This window comes from Coloeus monedula, assembly GCF_965178545.1.
Source record: "Coloeus monedula genome assembly, chromosome: 10".
NCBI classification, from domain to species: domain Eukaryota; kingdom Metazoa; phylum Chordata; class Aves; order Passeriformes; family Corvidae; genus Coloeus; species Coloeus monedula.
Window position 1 is genome coordinate 22443884 of NC_138790.1, and position 27230 is coordinate 22471113.

Consider the following 27230-nt stretch of genomic DNA (forward strand, 5'->3'; position numbering starts at 1 on the left):
ATAAGAAGGAAACACATCTCAACTCTCCCTTTTTTTGGCATCCTTTTGAAAGCAATAAACAGCTACTATGCTATTTCCTGTTAATCATAATACAAAGACTGAAAAAGAAACTGCAGTAAACACCCCCATAACATATATTGAGGTTTGTGATTCATTTCAGTTTTAAAGATGACATTTTGTGCTCTGCAACAGAAGGAAGTCACATAAGACTGGGGAGGATCATTTGAGGTGCTTAAATAGGTAGTTTGTTCCTTGGTTCTTGCTGTATTATGTGAGGTGTTGTTAAAAGGAATTTTGCCTGTATCCTTTCCCTCTCTCCCCAAACAGAGTATTTCACTGGTGATTTTTGCCAAGAGCAGGTTTTGTTCAGTGTCCAGGGTCAGCCAGCAAGTTCAGTTGTGGGGGTGAGGGAGGTGATCCTTGTCCTGTGTAGCCGGCTGGAAATCTTGGATGTATTCCTAAACTGGTTCTTTATTGCTACTTTTTATAGATCTTAGAATATTATAACTACATCTCTCAAGAGACTGCATCAAGTAATAGCAAATACTGCAAACTAAGATTAGATGCTAAGGAGAAATTCTTTACTATAGGTTTGGTGAAGGCCTGGCACAGGTTGCCCATGGAGGCTGTGGCTGCCCCATCTCTGCAAGTGTTCAAGGCCAGGTTGGATGTGGCTTGAAGCAACCTGGTGTATTGAAAGGTGACCCTGCCATGGCAGGGGGTGGGACAGGATTATCTTTAAGGTCCCTCCAACCCAAACTATTCTGTGATTCTGTGAAACTTACCTTTTGAAAATTGTCTATTGTTCTGTCTCAGCAAAACGTAATTTTTGCATTAAAATCAGCGTGTTCTGGCCTTGTTTGTGAACTACGTTTGTGTCGCTCCTGCCAGGCTGGACGAACGCTGCACAGCTATGGAGAATGAACCCAACACAACAACATGTTCTGCATCCACAACCACCGTCACCACCACCTCCACCTCCCGCACGCCGCTGCCACAGATCTCTGTCTACAGCGGCTCTGACAGACATGCTGTCCAGGTATTGGGCTCTGGGGTCTTCCTCCCTGTCCTGTACAGAGCTCTAAATACAGGCATTGTGCAGTACTTTACACAGGATTAACTCTTCATTCCTAATTGCTGTTGTCTTTCTCAATAGCTGACTTGCTGGTTTTCAGGAGATGTTTACTGGAGGGTATCAGACCACTGAAGCATAGTCTCCCAAATAAGAGACGGAGAAATGCTATGATAGAAAGTCTGGTTTGTTCACCATTTGCTGAGGGTGTGGATTATTAACATAAACCTTTGCAAAATAAAGCTGTTTTTTTGACCAACTTTGACTACAGGGATCCAAGGTATTTGTGTGGGTTTAAGTGCTATGTGGGATCCAGCCCCCTCTTGCTGTTCTTGAAATTAGGTCTCCTTGAACTCTGTACAGTCCATTCTGTTGTGTTTGATAACTGGATTTCTCACACACTATTCTGATCTCTCAAAAAGCAGAACATGGTGTAGGATGTGTTGACAAGCAGCTGAGAGGCTGGGATGATGTGTTGGGAATGATGCTGTATTGTCAGGCTGTCCTTGAGAATGTGAATATATTGATGTTGACAGTACTCTGTGACTTGGTCAAGAACAGTGAGGGAGCAAGTTCAGTATTTCATAACTGATGTGAAAAAAATTTATTTGGTTTTATTTCCTTGTAAGGGTAAACTTCAACATCATGTCAGCATGGTGTGTGCTTTGTAATTGTAATTAATTACCTACTGATTCATCACAGGTTATTCAGCAGGCCTTGCATCGTCCTCCTAGCTCAGCTGCTCAGTACCTCCAGCAGATGTATGCAGCCCAACAGCAGCATCTAATGCTGCAGACTGCTGCTCTGCAGCAGCAGCACTTAAGCAGTACCCAATTTCAGAGTCTGGCAACTGTTCCACAGGTGAGAGTGAAGATTGCTGAAAAAGAACCGTGTATTATCTAGAGCAGGGCTACAGTCGTTGTCAAACGTAATAACAGCTTAAGTGCCTGAGCTTAGTGCCTCATAATTCACTGTTATATTTTAATGACGTTGTTATTTTAAATTGTATCATCCTCCAAACTGTTGGGAGGATTTTGTCCAGTGGTATAGATGCTCCAATAGGCAACCATTCCATGCTTTATTGCATACATTATAATGCATCATGTAAATCATCAAGCAGTAATAAATATTAAAAATAGACTACTTCAATCTTCATCCCATGATTTTCTCTAAAAGTTGATGGGGGGAGCAATGAATAGCATTGTATCTTAGTGAAATAAAAAATAATGAACATCTGGCATCTTAGTGTTTTGCCTCACATCTGGCTGCATTATAAGTAATGGTAAAATTAAATTTTAACCCTGAGTGTGAAAATGTAGGAGGTAAATGACATTTCATATCTGAAACACAGCTTTTAACATCAGTGATCACTGGAGGAGGCCCATTTTGAATTCAAGCAGTGGCAAGAATTCCTTTGACCTCAACTGGCCTTGGATTGAGAATATGATCTTGCAGAGAGGTGGTTGTTAATGATTTTACACAGGGAAATGCTAAATGGAGTTAAAGACCTCAGGGATATGGCTGTTTGGTGTCAGAGCTGGACTGACTAATTTTTGCTCCTGGCTTTTTCTTCTATACCTTTTTCATTAGGTTGTGGTAATATGTTGATTTGTCTTTTTTGTTGTGATGGATTTCTATATGGACATATAGCTACTGAGACAGAGCAAAGAAAATCAGATTGGGAAAGTTTTGGTTCTGTTCATACATAAACCTAAATCACTGTCCTTGTTGTTCATCTGAAGGGCTGGAATAGAATCCAGTGGTAGATGCTAGATGTGCATACATAAGTTACCATTCCAGAATATGAGGCTGTTCTCTACAGCATTTATAAAGTTTGCTTCGTTTTAGACTATTCTAATCACAATAAAATTATGATGTGAGTTTTAATACTAACATTTCTTAATGATATTGCATTTTAAGTTCTAAGCACCATAGGCAGGGAGGTGATCACTTAGCTACATCATTAGCAGTTTGGCAGACTTTACCTCTGATTGTTTTTCTTCAAGTCTTGATCTGAAAGAATTATATGCCTGAAATTTGGTAGGACTTCAAGGAATTTTGCACCTTGCAGGTAGCATCCCATAGTGCAGAGTGCACTTTGCTGAAAACTATTTCCACCAAGTAAAGCATTCTTATTGTTAACTCAGAGAAAATGTGAAGGTAGAGAGGGCTGTTTCTCATGGTTTATACAATAAAATGAACATCACTTAAGCACTTTCTGATTTCATTATTTGACACATATTCTTGCTATTTAGGCAAGCCTGTCAGGTGGGAGGCAATGTACTTCCCCCACTGGGAGTGTCACTCAGCAGTCAAGCATGTCGCAGACCTCGGTACGTAACTGCACCAAGCCCTCCCTCCATTCCCAACCCCGCTTGGTTCTTATATGGCTGCAGGGAAAAGCAGAAAGTATTTTAGCATTTCAGCTTGTGTTGTTAAAATCAGTACTACAGACACAGTGAACAGAAGTATGATGACTCTGAAATAAGTGTCGGGTGCTGTGTGTGACTGTTGCTGGCCGCTGTTGGCTTCCCCAGTCCCAGACCCCTCTTGGTTCTCTCAGGGGCAGCTGCTCACTCCACAAGCACCAGTGGCTGTTCAAACTCCTGTAGAAATCACTCCCTGAGCTCTCATCTCTTACATGATTTCTTACTGGATTTTCTACATTAGTTTTTTATTCAGGGCACTACTGTAGGTGAAAATTGTAACTGTGTATCAGGGATGAAATAGCACTAAATCTAAAGAATCCAAGTCAATGCTCACATATATTTATGAAAGTGATTAAGTGTTTATAGCATTCATTCTTTTATTGATTATCATCTTTTATCATGCATCTTTTTTGCAGTTTCACTTCCCATATTCTAGGCATGTGCTCAGGTTTCAGTTGTGAGTGGCTCTGTGTTCAGTTCATGCTGTATTTCTTTAAGTGCCATTATCAGACATGCACAGTCTCTTCTGTACACTTTTACAGTTGTGTGAAGTAGGATTTTTTAGTCCTACAGACATCCTGCTTATTAATCACACCCTCAAGCTGTTCATGACTCCAGTGCATAGCTTCAGTGATTTAACTGTGTATTTTTTTTAAGCTCTCATAGCTTGGCTTGGCTTACAGTTGTTAGAACTAAAACCATTCATTCATTAAATTTAGGAGGGAAAGTCTATTAAGATGTCTGATGTTAAACTTAACAAAATAATTGGGCTGGGGTTTTTCAAGGAAATCTTTTACGTAAGTGATGAAAAAGAGCTGGGCACTTAACTCTGTTAGACTGGTTAGAAAAAAAAAAGGAAAAGCAAAACCACAACAGCTTCTTTTTTTAAGAAGATGCTAAAGAGTGGTTCTTGAGGAGCATTTAATATGAAATTGGAGAAGGTTTTAGTCTTCAGTCATTTTTTAGTGTGCACATATGAAATGAGGATTGAAAGTCCATACGTGGTGGCACAAATGAGCGTCCTGATCAGGTTGCATAATGGAAGATACCAGTCCAGGCAGTTAATATAAACATTTAAAGATCTTAAATATGAAAGTTCAGGTGTTTTTCTTAAAATGTTGAAAACTCATTCTACATATTCAATAAATGTGTGTTTCTATGAGGCATATTTTACAGACTTCCTATAACTGTTTATATTTGTGACTGCTTATTATTATTTACTGCAAAGTGGTTGCTTGCAGTGTAAGAATAAAAACGTACAGTCTTGCCAGAATCCAATTTTATGATGATTGGCTCAATATATTTTTGATACCTTTACAGTTCAGAGATTCCAACTGCCCCTGCCATTTTTGTCAAAGGCTTTCTGGCTTTAGACCCTAGGGTGACGGAATTTCCATGACAGAAGCAATATTTTTGTTTCCTTAGATTAACCTCTCCACCTCTCCTACACCTGCACAGATAATAAGCCGTTCTCAGACCTCCAACACCACCAGCAGCAGCATCACCCAACAGACGATGTTGCTGGGCAGCACCTCTCCCACCCTGAGTGCAAGTCAGGCCCAAATGTATCTACGAGCTCAGATGGTAAGTTTTGACTGCAGTCCTTACAAAGTTTGGCTTTGGTCTGTCCTTATTGGAAGATCTAAGCTCTCTTTCTTAAATATAATAGATATTGGGCTGTTCTCGTCTTTTTTTCAGTAATTTGTAGTATTGAAGGGAAAGTTCTCTTAAGTGCTTGTATGAAAGATCATAGATGTGTTTATTTATCTCAAAGATTTTTCTCAATATGCAGAACAAATATTATATTTGGTTTACATTATTCTCTTTTAGTTTTGTTTATTTAAATTATCATGATAAATAGTTCTTTAAATAAATTAATCTAGAAGTTAAAAAGTAAATTTTAGAAGCTGTACATCAGTATGTGTAAGTTATGTATCTCTTTAAGATACTGCATTTCTTTCACAGATTTTAAAAATTTCAGTCTGTTACCATGTACCTTTTTTCTTGCTTAACAGCTTATTTTTACTCCTGCAACCACTGTGGCTGCTGTCCAGTCTGACATTCCTGTTGTCTCCTCATCCTCCTCATCTTCCTGTCAGTCTGCAGCTACTCAGGTGAGCTTGTGTAAGCTTACTAAAGGTCCGTCCAGTCGAGTGGGACAAAACTGAGAAGTAAAGAAATATTGCGCTTAAGTTTTTCTAGCTTTACTTGCACCCCAGACCAGAGAGCAGATGAGCTGCTGGGGTGGGTCTGCCAAGCTCCAGCTGAGTCACCTTACCTGTGAAGATGTGCTGAAGGTTGATTTGTCCTCACTGGGACAGAATGGCAGTGAATGCCTCCTGCATGCCAGTGAGGAAACAAGTTGGGTTTGAATGTGCCCTGTGGTGACACATGGAGCAGTGAGAAGTGAAATGTAAACTAGCTGTTCATTACACAGGTACTAACTGCTGAGTGGGGAAGGGATTATGTAATCAAAATAGGGGATGGTGATAACAAGATAACAATTAGTCTTCTTTTTCATGTAAAAGATGATGTGAATTAGTGCTTTGAGGGTAGGCATTATCCTTGAAAATGAAATTTTAGCTCAGCACGTAGGATTGGAGATCTGGGATCGTTATGTACAGAATCTGGGTGTGATATAACAGACTTCAGGGAAAATGATCCTGACTGATTTACATTTCAGAAAACAAAACCTTTTGTTTCATGTGATATTGGAGGTATCATGATGAGAAGGGAGGTTAATATTGGTGTAGAAACAAAGGTCTCCATTTTGTTAACACACAGATAGTAGAGGAGACTCTGGTCCCACTGACCACCCAAGCCTCTAGCTTATGTTGGTGTCTGGAAGCTCACTCACAGACCACTGCACTTCTGCAGTATCTGTGTGAAAATAAAATTGCCTTTGCTTAAGATGCCTTGTGTCACTTACTTTGAAGGCACAATAAAAGAGAAAAATAAAAGTTTTAATTCAAATTAATTAAAAATTTCCATTTCTTTAAAAAATTCAATAAGGGAAAAAAGACTTCTGTATTTATCACTGAAGTAATAAAGATCCCTATCCTTCTCTAAATTTTATGGCTTTAAAGATACTTTGATATGCAGATTTTTAGCTTCTTGTGATCACGTGGGATGAGAAGCATTACAAAATGTAATTTTTTTTGCTGTTTTTGCCTGATATTTGTCATAGGTATTTATAGAGTTTGGGTTTTTTCACGTTTTGCTCATTTCCCAGGTTCAGAACTTGACGTTGCGCAGTCAGAAGCTGGGTGTGTTGTCAAGTTCACAGAATGGCCCACCAAAGAGCAGCAGTCAAACTCAGTCCCTGTGCCCCAGTAAACCTGTCAGCAGTTCCAAGGGCAGCCAGCCAGATCCCTCAGAAAGCAATAGGAAAGGCGAGAGCCCAGCTCCGGAGTGTCGGAGTACGCCGGTCACACGGACATCCAGCATCCACCACTTAATAACACCAGGTGGGATGAAAACAGAGCTATAGGAAAGTTCCTTTACTTAAAACTGATTTGTATATCACAGTTCTGTCAGAGTTCAGTGCTCTCTGGCCATGTTATTATAGATATTCCACATGAACAGAGTTCGAGTTTTCTTAGTAAATTCACTTATTTGTTGGTATTGGATGCTGCACAGGATATTGATTAAGCAGAGGCAGGAATTTTCTTAAATCACAATACAAGCACAATATAGCAACTGCAATATCCTGTTGAGTCACAGCACAGACATGATTCTCATTCCTGGTCTCTGTGTGTTTGTTGTCAGGACATGCCTGACATCTCCGGGCAGCAAAATGTGGGCTGAAACCATCTCAAGCCTCTTGCTCCCATCAAAATCCATTTTGTTGGTGGTTTGGTTTTTCTTTTCTTGTGTCGTTTGTATCATGAGAACGTTCTTATATTGGGTACTTTTATAAACCCATAGGTAACAATGCTCAGAATTTCAGTATTTTGTATTGAGAGAAATCCAAATAACCTGCACTTGGTTAGAGTGGCACTTGCACTGCATGTAGCATATTTGCATCCTAGCTTTCTTATTTTGAAGAAGTGATGGTAGTCTAGACAATTGTTTTGAATTCTGTGGAATGTAGCTTGGCTTAGTGACAGCTTTTAGAGAAAGAGTGGGACTTGGAGGCAGACATTCTGGAGGTATTGAACCCTAATGCTCTCAGAACTCAAATTGGTAAGAAGAAAATCTGTCCTTAGTAGCAGAACAAATAAAAAAACCTACACAAATGAGTCGTTTCTCAAGTGGACAAGACTAAAGCAAGAAGAGATTTGCGTGTGGAAGACAATATATATGTGTGCTGTAAGAAATGACTGGTGAGTCACTGGTTCACTTAAAGGTGATGTGATTTCTCTGGAAGCTGGACTATTTTTAGATTTGTACCTCTCAGTTGCTGTGTTCAAGTTCAGGCAAATGCTTTCAATGGTTTAAATTTATACTGAACTCTTGGAATTTTGTTTGGTATCTTAAAACAGTATTATCTACACTTTAACTTAGCACTTATCTGCAAAACCTGTTGATTGTGATGTGCTTATCATTTCTATTCAAGTCTGTTTCAAAGCAAAAGTTAAATCCATTTAAAATTGCATTAAATTCTTAAATAAGGCTGGATCAGCAATAATCTTAGACCTAGCACCAAAAAGATACGTTTAGATACTTCTTTATAGAAAGTACATATATGTAAAAAGCATGGCCATATTCCTTTATTCATTTATGCATTTTACTTTGGAAATTGATATACTTCCCTGATAAATTGTTCCTGTGTTCTATATGCTGTCAAAGAAGATATTTCTAAACAAATATATTTTTAAAATATTAAATGTTTAAAAAATTGTACTGATCTTTAAAGTGAGAATTTTTGAGGTGTTTTATAATATTTTCAGAACTTGAAGAAATAAATACTAATTGTCACTTTTTTTCCCTTCCCTCACAGCTTCATATTCTCCATTGCAACCTCATTCTCTAGTAAAACATCAGCAGATCCCACTTCATTCGCCAGCTCCAAAGATTTCCCATCATCAGCTGATCCTGCAGCAGCAGCAGCAAGTCCAGCCGATTGCACTTCAGACTCCTCCGGGCCAGGAACCGCCTCCATCCCAGCACTGTCTGCCCCTCCCCAGCCATGCGCTGCCTCCGGCTCCCAGCGGCGTCCAGTCCCACTGCTCCCCTATCCACATCCATCCTCCGCCTCTCACGCTCTCTCCTACCCCATCCCAGTCAGCTCAGCAGTCAGTGGTGGTATCCCCTCCGCCATCGCACTCCCCGAGTCAGTCACCCACCATAATCATTCACCCTCAAGCCCTTATCCAGTCCCAGGCCAGCTCCCTGGTGCCGGCGGCTCTGCAGCCCGAGCCGGCCGCTCCCCAGGCGGCTGCCGCCAACCCCGTGCGACCGTCGCAGCCGCTCAGCCTCCCGCCGCACCTGCCGCTCCCGCCCTCCCCCGCCGTGCACATCGGGGCCGTGGAGCCGCCCAGCTTGGTTTCCCCGGGCCAGCAGCTCGTGTCCTCCACGCCACACCAGCAGTATCCAGCCCTGCAATCCGCTCCCATCCCTCTGGCAGCTCCGCCTCAGCTCTCGGCATCCTCAACCCAGATTCAACCGCTACCCTTGCAGTCTGTGCAGTCTTTACAAGTGCAGCCTGAAATTCTGTCCCAGGGCCAGGTTTTGGTTCAAAACACTCTGGTTTCTGAGGAAGAACTTCCTGCTGCAGAAGCTTTGGTCCAGCTTCCATTTCAAACTCTTCCACCGCCACAGACTGTCGCAGTAAATCTCCAGGTGCAGCCGTCAGTTCCGATTGAAACTCCAGTGGTGAGTGATAACATTGCATCCTTTATTCTTTCCCTGGGCTTCTCCAGAGCTGTGAGTCTGGCTCGTTGACTTAAAAGGGAGCTAAATCAGGTGCTAGACAGAGGACAAGAAACCTGTTGATTACAGAACTGAGTTTTAAAATAGACATTTTTCTTCTGTTTCATGTTTTGATTTGGGTTTTTTTTTGTTGGCTTTTTGTAATGGATCGTCAGTTGAGAATATCAACCAGGAATTGTGAAAGTGCAGATTTAAGATCTAAAATCTTGTTTCTTAATGAAATTACAACGCATTTGAAGTTAAAAAATATAAGTAAATATATGACAATGCTTACATAAAGAATTTGGTAAATGTGACATGGACTGTAAGCTTTTACCTCAATACAAATAGATTTTGATTGGGAGAATCATCTGTATTAGGTGGAAGATGGATAACAGGCTAAGGTGATAGATTTCTGGATAAAATTAATTTTGTACTAACATTAAAAATATCCTCCTCATAAAAGAACAGGGGAATTTTCGTACTGTACCCATCACTGCCATTTAATTTGGTTCAGTGTTTGTCTCAGATGTCTGCAGTTTGTAATTGAAGGTTTTGGCTTCAATCGCTGGATTAAAATACTGTATGGGAAAATAAAGTGATATGCAGATAATGCTGACATTTAAGATGGTGTTGCTGGGCTTTAGCGGTAAAATGCTAATGAGATTAAGTTGAGCAAAAGAATCAGCAGATCTTGTAGGCTTTTTTGAGGCTATCAACAGGTTAAGGAAGGAGGTGTGCTGTTCATCTTTGATTTATTTTAAGAGGGTAATAACCTCAACTGATATTTCATGGAGAAATTGGGCAAAAGAGTAGAAGCCAGGTTTGCTTTTGACAGGGTAGTGTTTTACATTTTAATCTGCTAAACTGGCTGTCAGGAATTTATGTAAATTTATTTCAACACTTTTGAGGAAAAAACCTTAAAATCTCTTGCAACCACTAATGCTTGATAGTCTTGGTGTACTCCTCTGAAATAGTCAGTTTGATTACACTGCTGTATAAGATAGAACAATTTGCAGACTTGTCATTAAACTTGCATTTTGCAGATGTGTTTAAATAACATCAGATGTATGTATAAATAAAAATACAGTAAACGATACACATAAGATACCAAAAAAGTCAAGTTCTCTGATCTATTTGATTGGAGAACTGTGCTTCTTTATATATTGTGGTTTGTAACAAAATATTTTAATTTTACTGTCATAGATACTGTGATGTCCTCAAAGTTCATTGTTTGGTATGGAGTTTGGAAACAAGTATTTTATTAAAAGATTAACATATTTTAACTGGTAATTTATTTTTAAAACTGTATTTATGCAACTCTTTCAAGGTATTAAGATAGAATGGAAATCTCTCTAAAGCAATAGTTTGTTGGATGCAGATTTACCAAGTGGAGAATGTATGTGAAGAGGAGATGCCCGAGGACTCAGATTGCGTCCACATGGCAAGAACACCTACACCACCCACCTTGTCTCCCCCAGCCATAACCTTGGGCAATGGAGAGGCTCTTAATTCAGAAGATCCTTTGTCAGGTGAGGACAAATGCCAGACTCGGGTAGCTTTTGGTTTTATGGTTTGTTTAAGTAAGTAATGGCCAACTGTCCTTGTAGTTAGTAGGTACTGAGTAAAGGAAACTGTTTGTATGAAGAGGGTGTGTTTGTGGAATAGTCTGTCAAGATAAAACATCTTCTTTTAAAAGTGGAATCTATAAAGCCTAGGGAAGAGCCTGCGTTAGGGGTTGATGGATGGAGAGATGGGTCTTGGGGATTTATCACCTCTTACTTCCAGAATTCTGAGCCCATTAGGTTGGATATGAGTGATAAAACATAACATGCTTTGTTATTTTTTGCAGAACACGGGGGACTGCCTTCAGTGACATCATCAGTCAGTGCCTCAGTAATTAAATCTCCATCTGATCCTTCACATGCCTCTATTCCACCACCACCTCTTTTGCTTCCAGCAGCAACGACAAGGAGCAACAGCACATCCATGCCCAATAGCATTCCCAGCCTAGAAAATAAACCTCCACAGGCTATTGTTAAGCCCCAGATCCTGACCCACGTCATCGAAGGCTTTGTGATTCAGGAGGGGTTGGAGCCGTTCCCTGTAAGTCTAAAAGTTGCTAGGAATTTTTTACTACTAACCTTTGAAATAAACTCTTTGTAAGAATGATGTTATTTGTGGCTAGTAGATATTTAGATCTTGAATTATGTTTCAGATGTTGGTTTTGACCTTTTCTCCACTGATTGGTGACTTGAGTAGTAGGCAGTATCTGTAGATAACTACAGAGAATGGTTTTAGGCTACCTTTTGGGATTTTTTTACATTTTTCTGTCTCCTAGATCCCTCAATTAAGTGATACGTTAATTTAATCCTCAGAACTAAGTCTGTGTTAAAATTCTAAAATGCTACAATTTGTTGTTTCAAGCACTGGCAACTTGTAACTGGGCTAGTTGTAATTAGTTCCACGTCTGGTAAGAATTACTGTGGAAAATTTTAAATCACAAACTGACAATTTAAAACTTGTCTTACTAATTTCTTGTGTGTCTCATTTTCCCATTCCTTCATTTCTGTAGATATAATGTGTTTCTTCCTTTGGTAAATGTAATTGCAAACTCTGCAGAACAGGAGTGAGTCTTAATTTGTTTGAGGAATGAGCTTTGGCACGATATAATTACAATTCATTGATATGGAGTAGAACCTGATCATCCTCTTAGTTACAACTGTTAAATCAGAAATACTGTTTTTAATTATTCACTGTTGTGAATAATGTTAGTTACTCACTGTTGCTTTGCTTTTATTGCAATAGGTCAGTCGTTCATCTTTGTTGGTGGAACAGCCTGCAGAGAAGAGATTGCTGGTGGAGGGTCAGATCATGAGTGTGGTGTGTGTTGAATCAGACTTGCAGAACACAAAACATGCAGACAACTCCTCAGACACGGAGATAGAGGATATGATTGCAGAAGGTATGTAGTTTTTGTTTAAATGCTCATTTTTCCCCTCTAGTTCTGTGTGCTATGAAGTGGGAATCAAACTGTGGCCTGGCCCAGAAAAGCCAAATTATTCTGTGAACACACATTTTGTATAAATTCATCTAAGATTTGAAAGTTCAGAATTTTTTAGCCACCTCTGGGTTTTCTTTCCCACAGCTTGTATCCTTACTGCACCAGAGCTGGTTTTGGTGGTCTGTTTAAATGTCTTAATGCAACTCTTTCTTTCATTCTCTTAGAATAGTTCTATTCCCTCTTCCGTACCAAAACCCTTTGCAGCAGTTATTTTGTCCTTAATTTGTTTCACTAGATGTTAATTCAATTTTCTTTTCAGTATTAACAATATACTGTGTCTGAGATTTCAGACAGCTTGTCTGTTTTGTGGAGTTATTCAAATGTTCATGGTTTTTGTTTTAGTTGTGTTCCTGACAGCTGGTGTTAGGTTTATGTAGAGAATTGGTAACTACTCATTGGATAAGCTGGTAGGAAACATCCACATACACAGAAGTTGAGTAGAGGAGATTTTTTGGTAGTAAACCAGGGTATGATTGTGTGTGTGGTAGAAACACCCTTCAAATACCTTTCTCAGTATTTCCAGCTCTTTGCTGCACTAGTGCAGGAAAAGGGCCATCTCACCTCACCAATAACAGAAAAATACTCTGTAACAATAAGCTTCAAATCAGCAGATGCCATAATCCTTTTCTTTATTGTGTGCAGCTTATCTTTTTCATAGATTGAATGTTATATATATGTTCAAGATTCAATGTTTTCCTTGCTTTCACAAGTCCCTTTGGTTGTAACAGCTGCTTATTCAAAGAAAGTACTTTAAAAGGTTAATTCATTATGTCATTACAGGGGAGTTTGCATTTAGACTGTGGAAGGCTTGGTTCTCTTAATGAACTCTTTATAAAGCAATTCATGAGGACTGTAACCCTTCTTCTTAAATTGCTTGCTATGTTTGAGGGCAGACCTGCTCATGGATGGCTTGAAATTCAACAAAAAACTGATTAAGTTCATTGAATAACTTAATTGAAGATTCATTAAGGTTCAGTTTGCTTAAGATCTTTTCTAGACAGAATGAAATCTATGACTTGCTTAGCTTTGCGTAATTGTCTGTTAATCAAAGTATTTAATTGAATGTGTTAAATATTTGAAGATCTTCTGCCTGCTTGAGGTGAGAGATGTGAACATAATTTTGTCATTGAAACTGATTTCTGTATTCCTCATTCCTTTCTTTAGAGGGACTGGATGAAATTGAAAATGATCTTCTGAAGTGTGAATTTTGTGGAAAAATGGGATATCCCAATAAGTTTCTGCGGTCAAAAAGATTCTGCTCCACATCCTGTGCCAAAAGGTAACGCTATGTAATTATTGTTTATCATTATCTGGTTAATGGATTAACCTCTCCTGGTTAAGAGAGCAAGAATTCACAGTCAACATCTGAATGCAAAGTCTTCCATTATTACAGTTGGAAAGTTGATGTTTAATACCATAAGGTTTAGAAATGGGGAATAGCTTTCCATTTCTAGTCACCACTTAGCTCTTTTTTGGCATCAGTGTGTCTGGACATGACCTGTCTCTTATGTCTGCTACATTCCCATTTAAGTAGTGGGAATACATGTTTTTGGTTTGGTACTTCTTGGGACACCACAAGCAAAATTATCTTAAAGGGATTTAGCCCTTTAAACTTAACATGGGATTTTTGCCTCTATCCTCCTTTGATGGGGTATCAGCTAGGTAGTGAAAATGAAAACAGAAAATACAATGTGATTTTAGATTTTCAGTGGACATTTTAGAGCAGAACTGTACTAGGTGATAAAATACAAAGGTATTTCTATCAGAGAAAATTTTTAAGAATCGTAAGGACAGACATCTTCTGGGGTAATCTAGATGTACTTGATCCCACACTGAGATGAGGGTTTTGAGTAAATGGCCTTTGAGATACCTTTCTCTTATATTTTTGTGACAGCTGTTGTTGTAATTAAGCAGCATTTCTACAACACTGTGATTTTATGGTTACTTGATTGAATTCAGTCCAAAAAACTACTAGTGCATTATTGAATATATCTTACTTCTTTAGGCACAGCCTTAGTTGCACTAAGAAATTTGGGCTGTTTCCATCAGACAAGACCAGTCGTTGGAATCGGAAGTCAGATAGCCAAAGTCTTGGGCGACGCGGGCGTCGGCCGAGCGGCCCTGAGGGGGCGTCACGAGATCATTTTCTTAGACAGGTCTGTGGAATATTTGCTTAAAACTATGACATTGCTTTGGGAATTGCAAATATAGCCTAATACTGTAGTGTATTTGTACTGCATTTTCCAGCTTCCAATTACTTATCCATCTGCAGAAGAAGATCTGGCTCCTCATGAAGATGCTGTTCCAACAGCCATGACCACGCGCCTACGGAGGCAGAGTGAGAGGGAGAGGGAGCGGGAGCTTCGGGAGCTGAGGATGCGGAAAATGCCGGAGAGCATTGACCTCTTACCAGTGGTGCAAACTGACCCCTCAGTATGGACTGTCGATGAAGTTTGGGCCTTTATACATTCTCTGCCTGGTATGGAATGGACAATAACTTGTTCTCTTGGTGTTAGCAATGAAGTTCCTTGCTTTATAGCAGCATTGTGATGAGGAGGTGGTGTGGCAACAGCAGCAGTGTTAGCTGGTGATAGAGACTGGAATGTGATTTGTTTCCTCTTGCTTGTTCCTTCAGCACAAATCCCATGTTGATAGAACTAGTCCCACTTCTGCTGTTGCATCCCAGCTGATGGAGATTAGAGCTGTTCCTTCCTTCAGTCTGACTTCTCTCAAGAGGTCAGTAGAGAGATCAGACACACTTCCTTCCTGTTACACTGCTTTCTTCTCTTCCCTCCTCCCTTACTGCTTATTCAGTAGAAAAAGCAAGAGCAGTGTTACTTCCCTTGATACAACTGTAAAGTTTGAAAGACCTGTCACGATACAAGTCATTAAAAAAGAATAAGCAAGTTTCTGCTATAAAGTTAAACTTTATTTTGCATAGCTTTGCTCAGAGATCTTCTCCCTAGAGACTCTGCATACTGCTAGTCACAGTTTGTTCTCAGAAAAAAATAATCTGGTTTCTCCTTGTTCACAAACTTTTTCTGTAGCTTGATATTCACAGTTACCTTTTTGTCATCTTCAGGTTATTTGACATTTACCATTTCCTAACTATCATAACCTTTAAAGCTTCACTCCCCACCTTTTCCCAAGGATGTCATTTTATCTGATCAGACACTATAATCCCTACAGATAACAAGGCAGATCTCCACAGTAGCAGTCATACCAGAATTTTTGTTGCTTACCTATTAAAACCCAGGCTACATTTGTTCCTAATTTTCTACTTTTTCCGGAATGCTATACCCTTTTTTTGTGACTCCCATTTGACTAATAGCCTGTAAGGAGTAGATCTTCATTGCTAAGTTATACACATGCATTATGACAGTCTTTTGTAGCAAGTCAGGCAAAGAATTGAGTAAGAGATGTCTAAAATTGGCAAAAGACATCCTTGAAGTACCTTTCTTCTGCTAGTTTATTGCAATTCAGTAACAGTATCTGCTTCTGGGAACCTGCAGTGATGTCTGTAGAAACAAGCAAAGCTCCTTAGGTTTAGGATGTGGTCATTCCTGTTTCTGTACTTGAGCTGTGTTATGGAGTGTAGCTATATCACTGCTGTTTTCAGTTACTGTTTTTATAGATTTGAGGCACTAGTTAATTCAATAACTGATTCTAGGCTCTCAATAAACGGTAGCTCCTGTGCTAGAATAATTGAAGTGCCGCATAAACCCAATTCACTTCCAAGTATAAAACCAAAAATCTTATTCTTAAAATGTGGTTTCTGTTTTGAAACCATTACTTTTACAATATTTCACCAGCTGCTGGATCTGGTTTAGTTTTTTGTATTCTATAAATAAGGTGATCTTTGATTTTAAACAAACTTTATATTTGTCTGTTTTTAATGAAAATTTATTATAATTACTCATTCCTATCCATATGAATGCCTAGTTTCTCAAATACTTTTTTTTTTAAGTTCAATAGATATTTAAAGTTATATTCACAACCTGCCAGAATTTTTATTGCTACGTTGCTGCATTTGGGTTTTTTGGTAATTTTGGGGTTTCTTCTTTTCAGTAAATTCCCAAGTCCCTCTCTTGTAAAAATATTTTATCATATAGATTGATTAATACAGGAAATAATATAGATGATTTTCATTATGGCATTTTATATTATATATCTATTTGGTGCAGTCTGTGCAGACCATCTGCTGTTTTATAGGAGATGGTGATTCATCACTTTTCCATAAAGATTAGGGACATCTGTTTTTGTTTCTGCACAATCTGTAGCTGAAATGGACTCGTGTCCTTGTCAGGCTTTTCCTGAGTTCCTCTGGAGCCTTTTGGAGAAGTCAGTGTCCAGGACACTTGCACTGTTAGCTGCTTCTTCTGGGGGAAGAGACAGAATGGCTTAAGCTGAGCAGAATTGTTCTCCTTTCACTCTTCAGTTGAAAGATAAATGACCTTTTACCCACTCCCCACCTTTTTTTTTTTTTTTATTGCACAACAAACAATTGCAGAAGTGCTTAAGAATACACCCAGATGTGCTTGGATGAGGGAGCTGCAGTACCTTCAACTTCCATCCACTGCTTTTCCAAAAATGACTTTGATAAAAAGTATTTTAAGAAGTTGAATGGATATTCTTCATGTCCTGCTTAAAGGAAAAAGCTGGCAACAACAAACATCCAGTTTCCTATTTCAATAGGACCAGTTTTTTTCTTAAATGTAAGAACTTCTCTTCATCTCTCAGATTGTTTGTAAATAGTGTGGTCTGACAATCACAACATTCAGGTCTCCAATCAGACATGCCATGATACCTTTCCCAGAAATACTCAATACTTGACTTACAGATGTTTTATCTGTTGCCAGCACTTCAATAAGAAAACCTTTATGATGATGTCAGAGCTAACTGTTGTGCAAGGTCTGTTTAACAAATCATTAAGGAAAAAACAGTGCTTTATTCTTTGTGAAAAGCTAACTTTTTCCAACCTTGAATGTTACAACCTTCACACAGTAATAATTCAAATGAATTCAGGTTTGGATGTTGGTACTTCCTTCCACATTTCCTTTCCATTTGCCTTGTACACATTTGTAAATCCATCAGGAAATTAGACTATCAATTCTTTATAGAGTTTAAATCTGAACACACAAGAGAATATGAAATTAGTTGATGTCATCTAGGTAGAAAAGCGCTTCACAGCAATTTTGTATCTCTGTAATAGCGTACTTTTAAAAAGGGAAAATGTAAAAATGCCAAAAAATAAGCTTACTTGAGGAATAATCGAAGTCAGGAATGGAAGATGGGGCACAAATTCAAGTGTGTCTGAAAGTCTCAGACAGATGGAGAGACTGCTGGATTGAGAACACAAATGTATTAAAAACCCCCATTAAAAACATGGCTGGGAGAAAGAAGCTTCGAATAAACAACTGACAGTGAGTGCTCTCATGGACATTGTTAGAAGACATCTATCCATCTAACAGAGCTGCCACAGAGCAAGGCATAACTGGATGATTCTGCTCAACACATGTCCAGAACATCTTTGGAGAAACCTTCATTTCCACAGTGTTCTTCAGTGGAAAGGATCCCTCAGTTAGCTGGGATAGTCCAACCCATGTAGTCTTTTTTTATGTTGTAAGCTTTAGTAACCTGAGACTGGTATTTCACATTGAGAAAAGGAGTTTAACATGGAAAAAAGATCCAACCAGTTTAAATTTGCGCTTTTGAAGTGAATTACTGCTGTGTGTAGAATATTCATTTTGATAACTAACGATAAATATCTTCATGAGATGGTTGTGCCAAAGCCCATACATCAAAACTTTGTTTCCTTAACCCAGTGGTGTAATACACAGATGGAATTAACTCCTTTTGGAAATTGTAGCTATGTGAATGTTCTCATTGACTTGCACGTAGCAGTGTAATATAGTTATTTTTTATAGAATTAGATAATAGTATCTTTTTATTGCTGGAAAGAACCCACTTGAATTATGTTTCTGATTGCTATTTCAGTGCTGTTTTCCCAGTCTCTTCTAATGATGAGAGGTTGTTCCTCTTAATGAAATGAAAATTCTGTCTTTGCTGGGACTTGAAATTCCCGATGAGTAGTTCTCCAATAAATACAGTGTAATTAGAGGCTGTAGTAAAAATTACTTTCAGATTATTTCAGAATTCCCATCATAATATTGTACTCTTGCATGTAATTTAGGTTCAACAAGCTGAAGGGATGAGCACTGGAAAATGTGTAGCTGAAAAGCTCTAGTGTGGATAAAATCATTGGATCTAAGAATGGACATTTCTAAACCAGTAATCATATTTTTTATTGCCTTTAGGTTGTCAAGATATTGCGGATGAATTTAGAGCACAAGAAATTGATGGACAAGCTCTCCTCTTGTTGAAGGAGGATCACCTTATGAGTGCAATGAATATTAAGCTTGGACCTGCACTGAAAATCTGTGCACGTATCAATTCCTTGAAAGAATCCTAGGAGGTGAACACGAAGGTTTAAACAACAGTTTCTCAATGACAGAACCGACAGTAATATGCCAACATCTTCACTGTGGCATGTGTTACTGTGATGTTTTGTTAAATAGGTGGGGTTCTCCCCACATAAAGACTTTAAAATGTTCCTTTGATTATACCAGGAGTCCTCTGTGGTTTTCAACAACTAATAGGTTTATGGTAAAGCCTGAGTAATGCTTTGAGTTGAAATTTTTCATGGAAAAACATGAAGTGAAATATGCTGTGATAGGTTAAATATTCCCCAACATGTACTTCATTTTATGAGTTATGATTAACACCCCAGTCCCCACCCCAATCTAGACACCATTTAAATTGTGTTGCTGTATTCTGAAAGATTTTTCCCACATACAGCAGTGCTTTGACTGAACTAACAGAAGTGTCCACAGGCCCTGTGGAAGCACTAGTACCAGTAAAATGCTATGCATTTAGTTGTGCTCTCTGAGTTTGTTTTAGTCTTGAGCAAATTGTTTGTAAGGGGTAGGTTGGCAGCTGGTTTTCCTCATGTAGGTTTACCCTCATCTCTGCCACTATAGTATTTTCTTGAAGTCTATAAAATACTATAAACCATGTAGATGTCTCATCAAAATCCTCATGATCAGGCTACTGACACTCCTGCCAGAGGTAACTGAAGCACATGTTACTTTACTCTTTGAATGCTGCTATGCACTAAGGGGGCATTAAGTGTTAGGTTTGTAGTTTCACATGCTGCTAGTTAAGCTAGACCAGCAGTTCTCAAATGAGGGTTCAGAGTGGACCCTGAGGAGGTGTCTGAGCACTCAGGGCTCAGGTTCCCAAATGCCTGGGTGTGAGGAGCTGAAAACTGCAGCCAGGACCGGCTTGTGTTGAGACAAGTTACTTTAGAGACTGGGGGTAGAGAAGGGACAGCATAGCTCAGATATTCTTTATCTCAATACTTCTTCTAACATGTCTTTCCCTGGAGTGCATTCCCATTGCCCCACTGGATATTTCCAGGCACCTTTTACTTGTCCAGTGGCCAGTGTGAGCTGTGCTTGCAGTACTCTGAGAAAGGAGCAGTGAGGCCCCCTCAGAGCTTGTGCAGGAGCAGCTGCTGCTGCCATGAGGGAGCCTGGAGCTGCAGGTCAGCAGGGAGAATACCAACGTTGGCAACGCTGGGATAAATATCCAGGGGCCCTGCTTTGTCCCTCTGGCCGGAGATTTTGTCTTGGATGCTGCAGGTGGTAGGATTTTAGTGCCCCCTCCATCTTCCCTCTCTCACACTCTGTGGAACAAATACATTTCCCCAGTTACTGATGCTCTTGGCAGCTGCCTGGGCTCTGAGGCAGCAGCACCTTCTTGGCCTTTGCTTCCCCACCACCTGTGCACGGATGCTCATGGATGTATTCTGTACCTCTGTTCCCTCCCTTTTGCAGCTCCACTCCCCTTATGTACAGACCTGGATCCCTAAGCTCTTGTCTAGGGAAAGAAGGGTACGTGTGCTGATAGTCATTGTGTATATTTGAATTAAATATGTGTACGTGTCTGCAAATAATGTATTTTTTTGTATTTTATGCAAATTAATGCATAATATATGATTGTGTAGGGAAGTATTGAGGGGGACTGTACAGTATTCCTGAAGAGAGGAGGAACTGACCTAAAGTTTGAGAACTGCTGCCCTAGATCAAAAGGAGTCAATGCACATACACTGGCTAAAAGGCAGGTTTGTGACAGACAGATTAATATGTATATTATTTAACTGATGACCTTAAAGAGTAAATTTGGATTACAGAAAAATCTGTGCTTCATTTTCCTTTACTTAGACTATTGCTTTGTTTCCACTAACAGACTTTTCTACCATTACCTTCTGGAGATCAATATTAGAATCATTGTTCTTACTTACAACTGTTTGAGCTTGCTAATAGCAGATGTTATTAATGTTTTTATTAACCACTGAAGCTGCGAGTTAGGACTACACATTACAGCTACATGCTGGTATGTGGTGAGAGCCCTTATCCAAACGGCACCAAAGCTTTAGAGGATGAATTGATGCCTGGATTTATTTTGGAGGGAAGTTGCTAAGCACTTTCTAATTTGGTTTTTTTTTTCTGTTTTCAGTTACTGTTGTAAAATAAACTTCTTAGTTGAAGTTCCAACATTTGCTAATGTTCATTTGAAAGACATTCAAATGATGGAGACAGTGGGTTCCCATTTGTAGCATTTCTGTAAGATACACAGTGTAGCATAGCTGTAACATATGTTCTAAAGGATATGTTCTGTTTTGATGAGCTAACTGAAGACTAAAGATATCTTAGATATTTATCCTTTGGCTTTTGTCTTAAAGTTTTATTATTTTTATACAGAAATCTCACTGGCTAATTTTTAATCTGTCTTCTGATTGTACTGTTCTTAGGCAATGTAAAAAGTAGGGATACATAAATGTGGTTTGATAATGGCTTAAGGTGTACTAGAAAATGTGGACTTAGGGGTCTTATTTAGACCTGTAGTTAATCAGTGTTACCTGCATGAGAATTTCATGGCTGCTTTAATTTTGCTTTACTAGACAGCTTTGAGGAGAGCTTCTCCAGCTAGTGTTTGTGTCCAGCTCAGCCATAATCACTGCCAGGTGCTGGGAGCTCAGAGCAGACCCCAGTAAGGCACATCTGGTCCTGTTCTTCTGGTATGTAACATTCCCTGTGGGTTTGGGAGAACTGCAGATAATGAATTATGCTTTAAATATTCATGAATGCAACAACTTAGAATGTGGGCCTTCAGCATATTAAAAGTTTTTCTTCTTCTTCAGTGATTTTGGCAATTAACTGGAACTTAAAAGCAGACACAGCTATACCAACCTGTACTGATAGAAGTGCACTTGTATGGGAGTGTTTGCCAGTGTAGCCATGTCAATAAAATAAATTTTTAAGAAATTCACACTTGTATGTGAAAGTAGGCTGGAAAATTTCCAAGTGCAGCTGAAGTCTACTTGGGAAGTTTATGAATTTGCTCAAAAAACAATATAATACTTAGGGTAACAGTCCTCCAGAACCATTTTACGTACCAGCCTCTTGCTGTTCAGATAGGTGATGTTTTCCCAGGCTTATACTACCATTTCCCATGGCTTTCCCACACATTAGGTAGTACCCTCTTGCAAAAGAAGTAGTATTGAAGATTTTAACTAGTTTTTAACACTTGTTCCCACAGGATGCATCTACAAGAAACCTTTTTTATTAGCTTTATTTCCTGGGATTTTGCTTTCTGTATTCAGCCTTCTGGTGTTGCAGGCTACCCCTCACAGTAATGCTTGCAGTATTTCAGTTTCCATAGAAAGGAATGTAGGATGCCCCAGGATCTTAGCTGAGAAGGGAGATACATTCCATGGCTTTTCCCCTTCCTTTTTCTCTACCAGTCTCCGTCCTACCCTACTCCTTAATGGAAACTGCAGCGTTAGCTCAGGGCAAGGCCCTTTTGCAGAGCACTGGGCTGAAGGTAGCTTTCAAGGTTTCATCCAATAGAATTAAGAACTATTACACTTGTCTCAGTTTCAGGATTGGTTTGGGGTTTTAAAAATTGTACATGAATGATCTAATGGGTGTGCAGCCTCCCCTGATCCATCTGGCTCATGTCACTCAGCATCCCTGCCTTGCAGCAGGAGCAGGGCACTCCCCTGAGGAAGCTTGGCTACCTCCACTGACTTGAAGTGCCAGCTGTTTTGGATAACCAGAGAGTGTTTGAAGGGTTTTTAAACAGGCTGCATTGTAAGTCCATTCTTTACCCATTAACCTATCATATTTTTTCCAGAATCGAAGTTCCTGAGGGAGGGTAAAGCCTTTGCTAGATTTTTGTCAACAAGACATTTCAAATAGAAGATTTGTGTCCCACAAGCATCCATTTCCTCATTTCTTTCCCATGAAAACATGTTTTTTACCTCCTGACTTCCACTTGTGCTTTGTCCAAAAAGGAATCCAACCTTCTGGATAGAACAGATGGAGTCCTTTGTAACTGCAGATGTGGCAGGAAAAGGATGGGATAAAACCAAGTGTTTGGGCAGGTTTGTGATAGCTGTTGCATCATTTCTGTATCTCGAGCTGTAAGGCAATACTCAGGTACAAAACCAGTGAAGTGTGGTTTGAATGGAAGTTCATCATGAGACTGGGCTGGGTGTGGTGTGTCACTGCCTGGCATGGCAGCTAAAACTAATGCCAATTTCAGATGGATGTTTTCATTCTAATATCACAATATCCACGCAGAAACTTCCACCTCAATAGCTCAACAGATTTCTTACTAAGTGACAAATGTACAGCTCTGAGTGATCAAAGAATTCAGTGACAGCTGTGTTGAGTCCTGATTTTGCAAATAATTACATTTATAACATGAGTAGTTCTTCTGATTGTACTGAGACTGCTCATATTAAAATTCAGCATGTATAAAAGCTTGCAGGGTTATTTTCTCACCAGTATTGTATAGAGATGTCCTGTTAGCATATATTTAGAAATATAGTTGTCATCATTAACCAGACATTTACTCATTGATTGTTCTAGGCTGCAGATAATGACTGTGCAAAACAATCAGTCCAGGATACTTTTCTAATATTCACCTGAATTAGTTTATTAGAGATAGAGAGAAGCTAATATTTTAGAGTATTTTGTTTTAAATATGCTGTTTCTATTCAATGCTGAGTGGAACAGGTATGAGCAGAGCTATCAATGAATAATTTCAGTGTAAAGTGTTAGTTGCTTATAGTGAATTAATTTTCAAGTCATTCTTGCATAGTGACCTGTAGTTTCAGACAGGAAATATTGTTAGAAGAAAGAAATTTTAAATTCATTTAATGCTTAGTTCATTTAGGATGAGCCTAAATTAAACTATTTTAAAAAGAATTTGCCTTTAGTCATGCGAATTTATTTAGGCCTGAAAGGTTCTATGTAGTTACATCCCCTGGATGGCTTTGAAAATAGTGGCATTTGAAAAAGAGATGGTAGTGATGGTCCAGACAAGTGCCAGCTGTGTGGGTTTTTCAGGAAGCTTTTTCGGGAAGCTGTCCCTGGTCTGAGCTGGTGGAGTCAGGGCCTGGGACACAGACTGAGCACCAAGACAGTGAGCATGCATTACCCTAATCCATGGGAATCAGCCTGATTTGGTTTTACCATCTTCATCTCTTTGGAACTCTGACATTTCCTTCCCCACTCAATCTCTGAGTGTGGCATTTTGCTCTCTTGGGTGTCAGCTCTGTGGGCTGGGGCATTTTGTGTCCTGCTTTATCCCATGGGTCTTGTTGCCAGCACTTCCACGTGTGCTCAAGGCCCCATCCTAAGCTGCTGTGTAGGTTTGTGTAACCTCTGCATTAAAACACACTCCTGCTCATTCACTTGAAGGTTGCATAGTATTTTCTGATCTCTTATAGCAAAGTGGAAGGGAAAAATCAAAGTTCAAATGTATGAATATGCTGGTAATTGCAGGTATGTAGTAAGCTCATAGTCCAGCTTTTGTAGCCATGGATTTAACTTTTCTGAAGCACAGTTCTGGGAGCCAGTGTTACGAACAGATTTCAAGTTAAAATTTTTTAAACTTCCAGCATGTATTCCTGCTGAATTATCCAAATGACTCTGAACAGTAAGGAACTAGAAAAATGAGATTTAAGAAGATTTTTTCCACCTAGATGTAATTGTAACTTGAGCACAATTGTGCATTCATAGAATGGTGATCATAAACGCTGTTTACGTGCAAAATGTAACACTGAAGGAGCATTCTAATTGTGTCTATGAAGCACTGCTTTGGTACATAGGGTTGTTGACAGGCTTGTAGTGTTGTTGCTAGGTAATAAGCAGGGTATCTGTGGTGATTATGGGATTAGGCTCAAAGCACAAATGTCTTTGATTCATGAGGTAGATCTGCTTTGTGGGTGAAGCCTGGACAGCCTGTGGAAGGCTTGTGTTGTCCTCCACTACCCAGCCAGGATGTTTTCATCCTCTGGCAGCTTTTTGCAAATTCATTTTTGGAAAGAACAGTGAAGGATTCTGCACACCCAACTTCCTTTCCAAGTAGACTTTGTGTTATAGAATGAATGAGCCAGTACTGACCAGGAAAGATGTGTATAAATATGAAGGGTTTTATCATTGAGTGCCAAATACTCTGTTTTTGAAAACACATAGAATATCTCATTAAAATCAATGTTGATTTGTAAGAGATTCTTTAAATGAGAAAAGTACAGAAGTTTCCCATAAGGGGTTAACACTTTAGCTGTTGTTAGCATTAATATCAAATAATCCTGTAAGAGTTAAGGACAGTAAGGTATTTGAATGGTGTAAGGCACAAGAAGTGATGCACAGAGGAGAGGTAGCAGTGGTTATCTGTAGTTCTTCTATTTCAGATATTACCACCTTCCTGGCATAGCTTCTGGCCTCTTTGGCAGTGAAACTGTCACCCTGTTCTAGAGAGGGATGGTCCAGGGCTGCGTGGCTGGACCCAAGCACGAGCGTTGGGACTGCCCAGAAGCACCAGGTAAAAAAAGAAATGCACAGAGGAAAAGACATAATTGTAAGGAATGCAATAGGATGGAGATCACTGCACAGCTGGTGTCTCCCTCCATGAATGCCAAGGGTAAAAGTGGGCTTGCAAAGAGAGTTACCACTAATATGTTTTAAAACAGTCACTTGGCAGGCTGAGGCACCACAGTTGGATGTTGGTGGAGACCTGCAGTGCCACTGTTGCCTCCTCGATGGAGGTGACAGCCTAAAGGTTGATGCTCTTTGGCACTTTTCCACAAAAAGGAAGAATAATCTGACAAGTAATACAGTGATGTAACATCAATCCATTAATATTTGCTTTGGCTGCATGTTGTGGATTCCCTGTAAAAAATGTTAAAAACTTCAAGTGGCTTTAGGAGCACTGCAGCAGCTACAGGAATTCTGGCACGTTAGGGCAGACGGGGTTGTGTAAACTTTAATTAGGGCTTGGGAAGCTGAACCACACTGATAAATAAAACATGTCAGCAGCCTCACCCAACTGGTTGCAGTTCCAGTTCTGTGCATGTTGGTGATTCAGAAGTGTGAGACTTACCATGCAAAACACACCTGAAACAAGCTTGAAACCAGCTTTGCCTTCATCTGGTGTTGAATGAACTTTAAAAGAGGAATTTCCCCCTGCCTGCTGAGTCTGTAGGGATTAGTTATTTCATGATTCTGAAATGCCTGGTGCATTCCTATATTTGAGGTATTTGCTGATTTTTAAATGGAATTAGGTTTTGTAAATATTTTGTCAGCCCCATTTCAGTGGGTGTCCAGTTTCTATAGAACCTGAAGAAATGCTGTGTCAAACCCCTGTGTTTAGCCATGGTTTATCCTATAGCATCTCCAGCACTTACTAACAGCAATTACAGTTTGAGAGAGCAGGGAGTGATTGCTTAAGGTTGTTTTTCCAGTTAACATTGCATGTGCTTTCCTACTTTTAACATGGAAATAGAATTTCCTCCAAGTACATTTTCCAGCATAAAAAATGAAATAATTTGTGGTGCCAAACACTTCAAACTATGTTGCTAAACATTGCCTCCTCTTATTGCACTAGTTTTAAAATTCAGTTTTTGATCATTTACTGTCCTTTTGATGGCCTTCTTAACAGATTTTCCCCCAAAACCACTTTCTAGTGCTGAAAAATGCTTGGCCCCTTTTGATTACATCACAGAAATCTCAAAGAAATTTACCACAGACTGTGGGTGAAAGAAGCACTATGTGAGGTGAAGTAATAAATCAAAATAATCGGAGTTTTATATGTTTCAGAAATCAAAAGATTAATTTATGATTGAGATGTGATTGTGTATTCTTATGGAGTGAAATACTGGAGTATTCTTTTATAAGAAAACTTAACCCATATAGTATTAAATTCTGCAATTAAATCTATCTCTATAATTGATATATAATAATGTAAACTGTTACCCAGAATTTAAATTTTACAGTTGAAGAGCACACAATGAACTATATAAAGTATGATCTTTACTTTGTGAATCATTTTTTTTAAGAAGCACTTTCCTATTACCAACTAGCATGTGAATGAATTTTAGATTCTCTCATTTGTTATGATCTGTAAAAGTGAAATTTCTTCAGTCTGTTAATGGGTAAAATCCATCCTACAAACGCTGAAACAAAGCACCTTAAACTATGCTGCTTAAACTTGCTTGTAATTGCACCTTTGTTATCTGCAGAGTTTTCTTAATGAGTATTCTTGTGTGAAATCATTGTTCCCTGTGGGTCTGGGGGACGATTCACCAACCTACAGCATCATTTACTTAGTTTCTCTTTCAATACAACCTTGTATTGTGAGTTTAGTGCTTCAGAAATAAATGCTAATTTCATTTGTC

General features: G+C 39.2%; 1 protein-coding gene across 2 annotated transcripts; it reads left to right on the forward strand.

Annotated features, from left to right (window-relative positions):
- Nucleotides 1-889: 889 nt before the first annotated feature.
- On the forward strand, nt 890-27230 carry PHC3 (polyhomeotic homolog 3; the record flags this gene model as incomplete). 2 transcript variants are annotated; one of them, XM_082288136.1, is made up of 14 exons in its annotated part: nt 890-1039; nt 1775-1933; nt 3328-3405; nt 4960-5085; nt 5517-5615; nt 6734-6968; nt 8444-9318; nt 10736-10886; nt 11207-11460; nt 12163-12319; nt 13583-13697; nt 14424-14574; nt 14666-14897; nt 18736-27230. In XM_082288136.1, 14 exons carry the CDS (start codon nt 914-916, stop codon nt 18888-18890), a joined length of 2913 nt encoding a protein of 970 aa, XP_082144262.1. In that variant the 3' UTR covers nt 18891-27230. The 2 variants fall into 2 exon arrangements, with proteins under 2 accessions (XP_082144262.1, XP_082144261.1); XM_082288135.1 differs by lacking the exons at nt 14424-14574; nt 18736-27230 and having other exon boundaries at nt 914-1039; nt 14666-14853.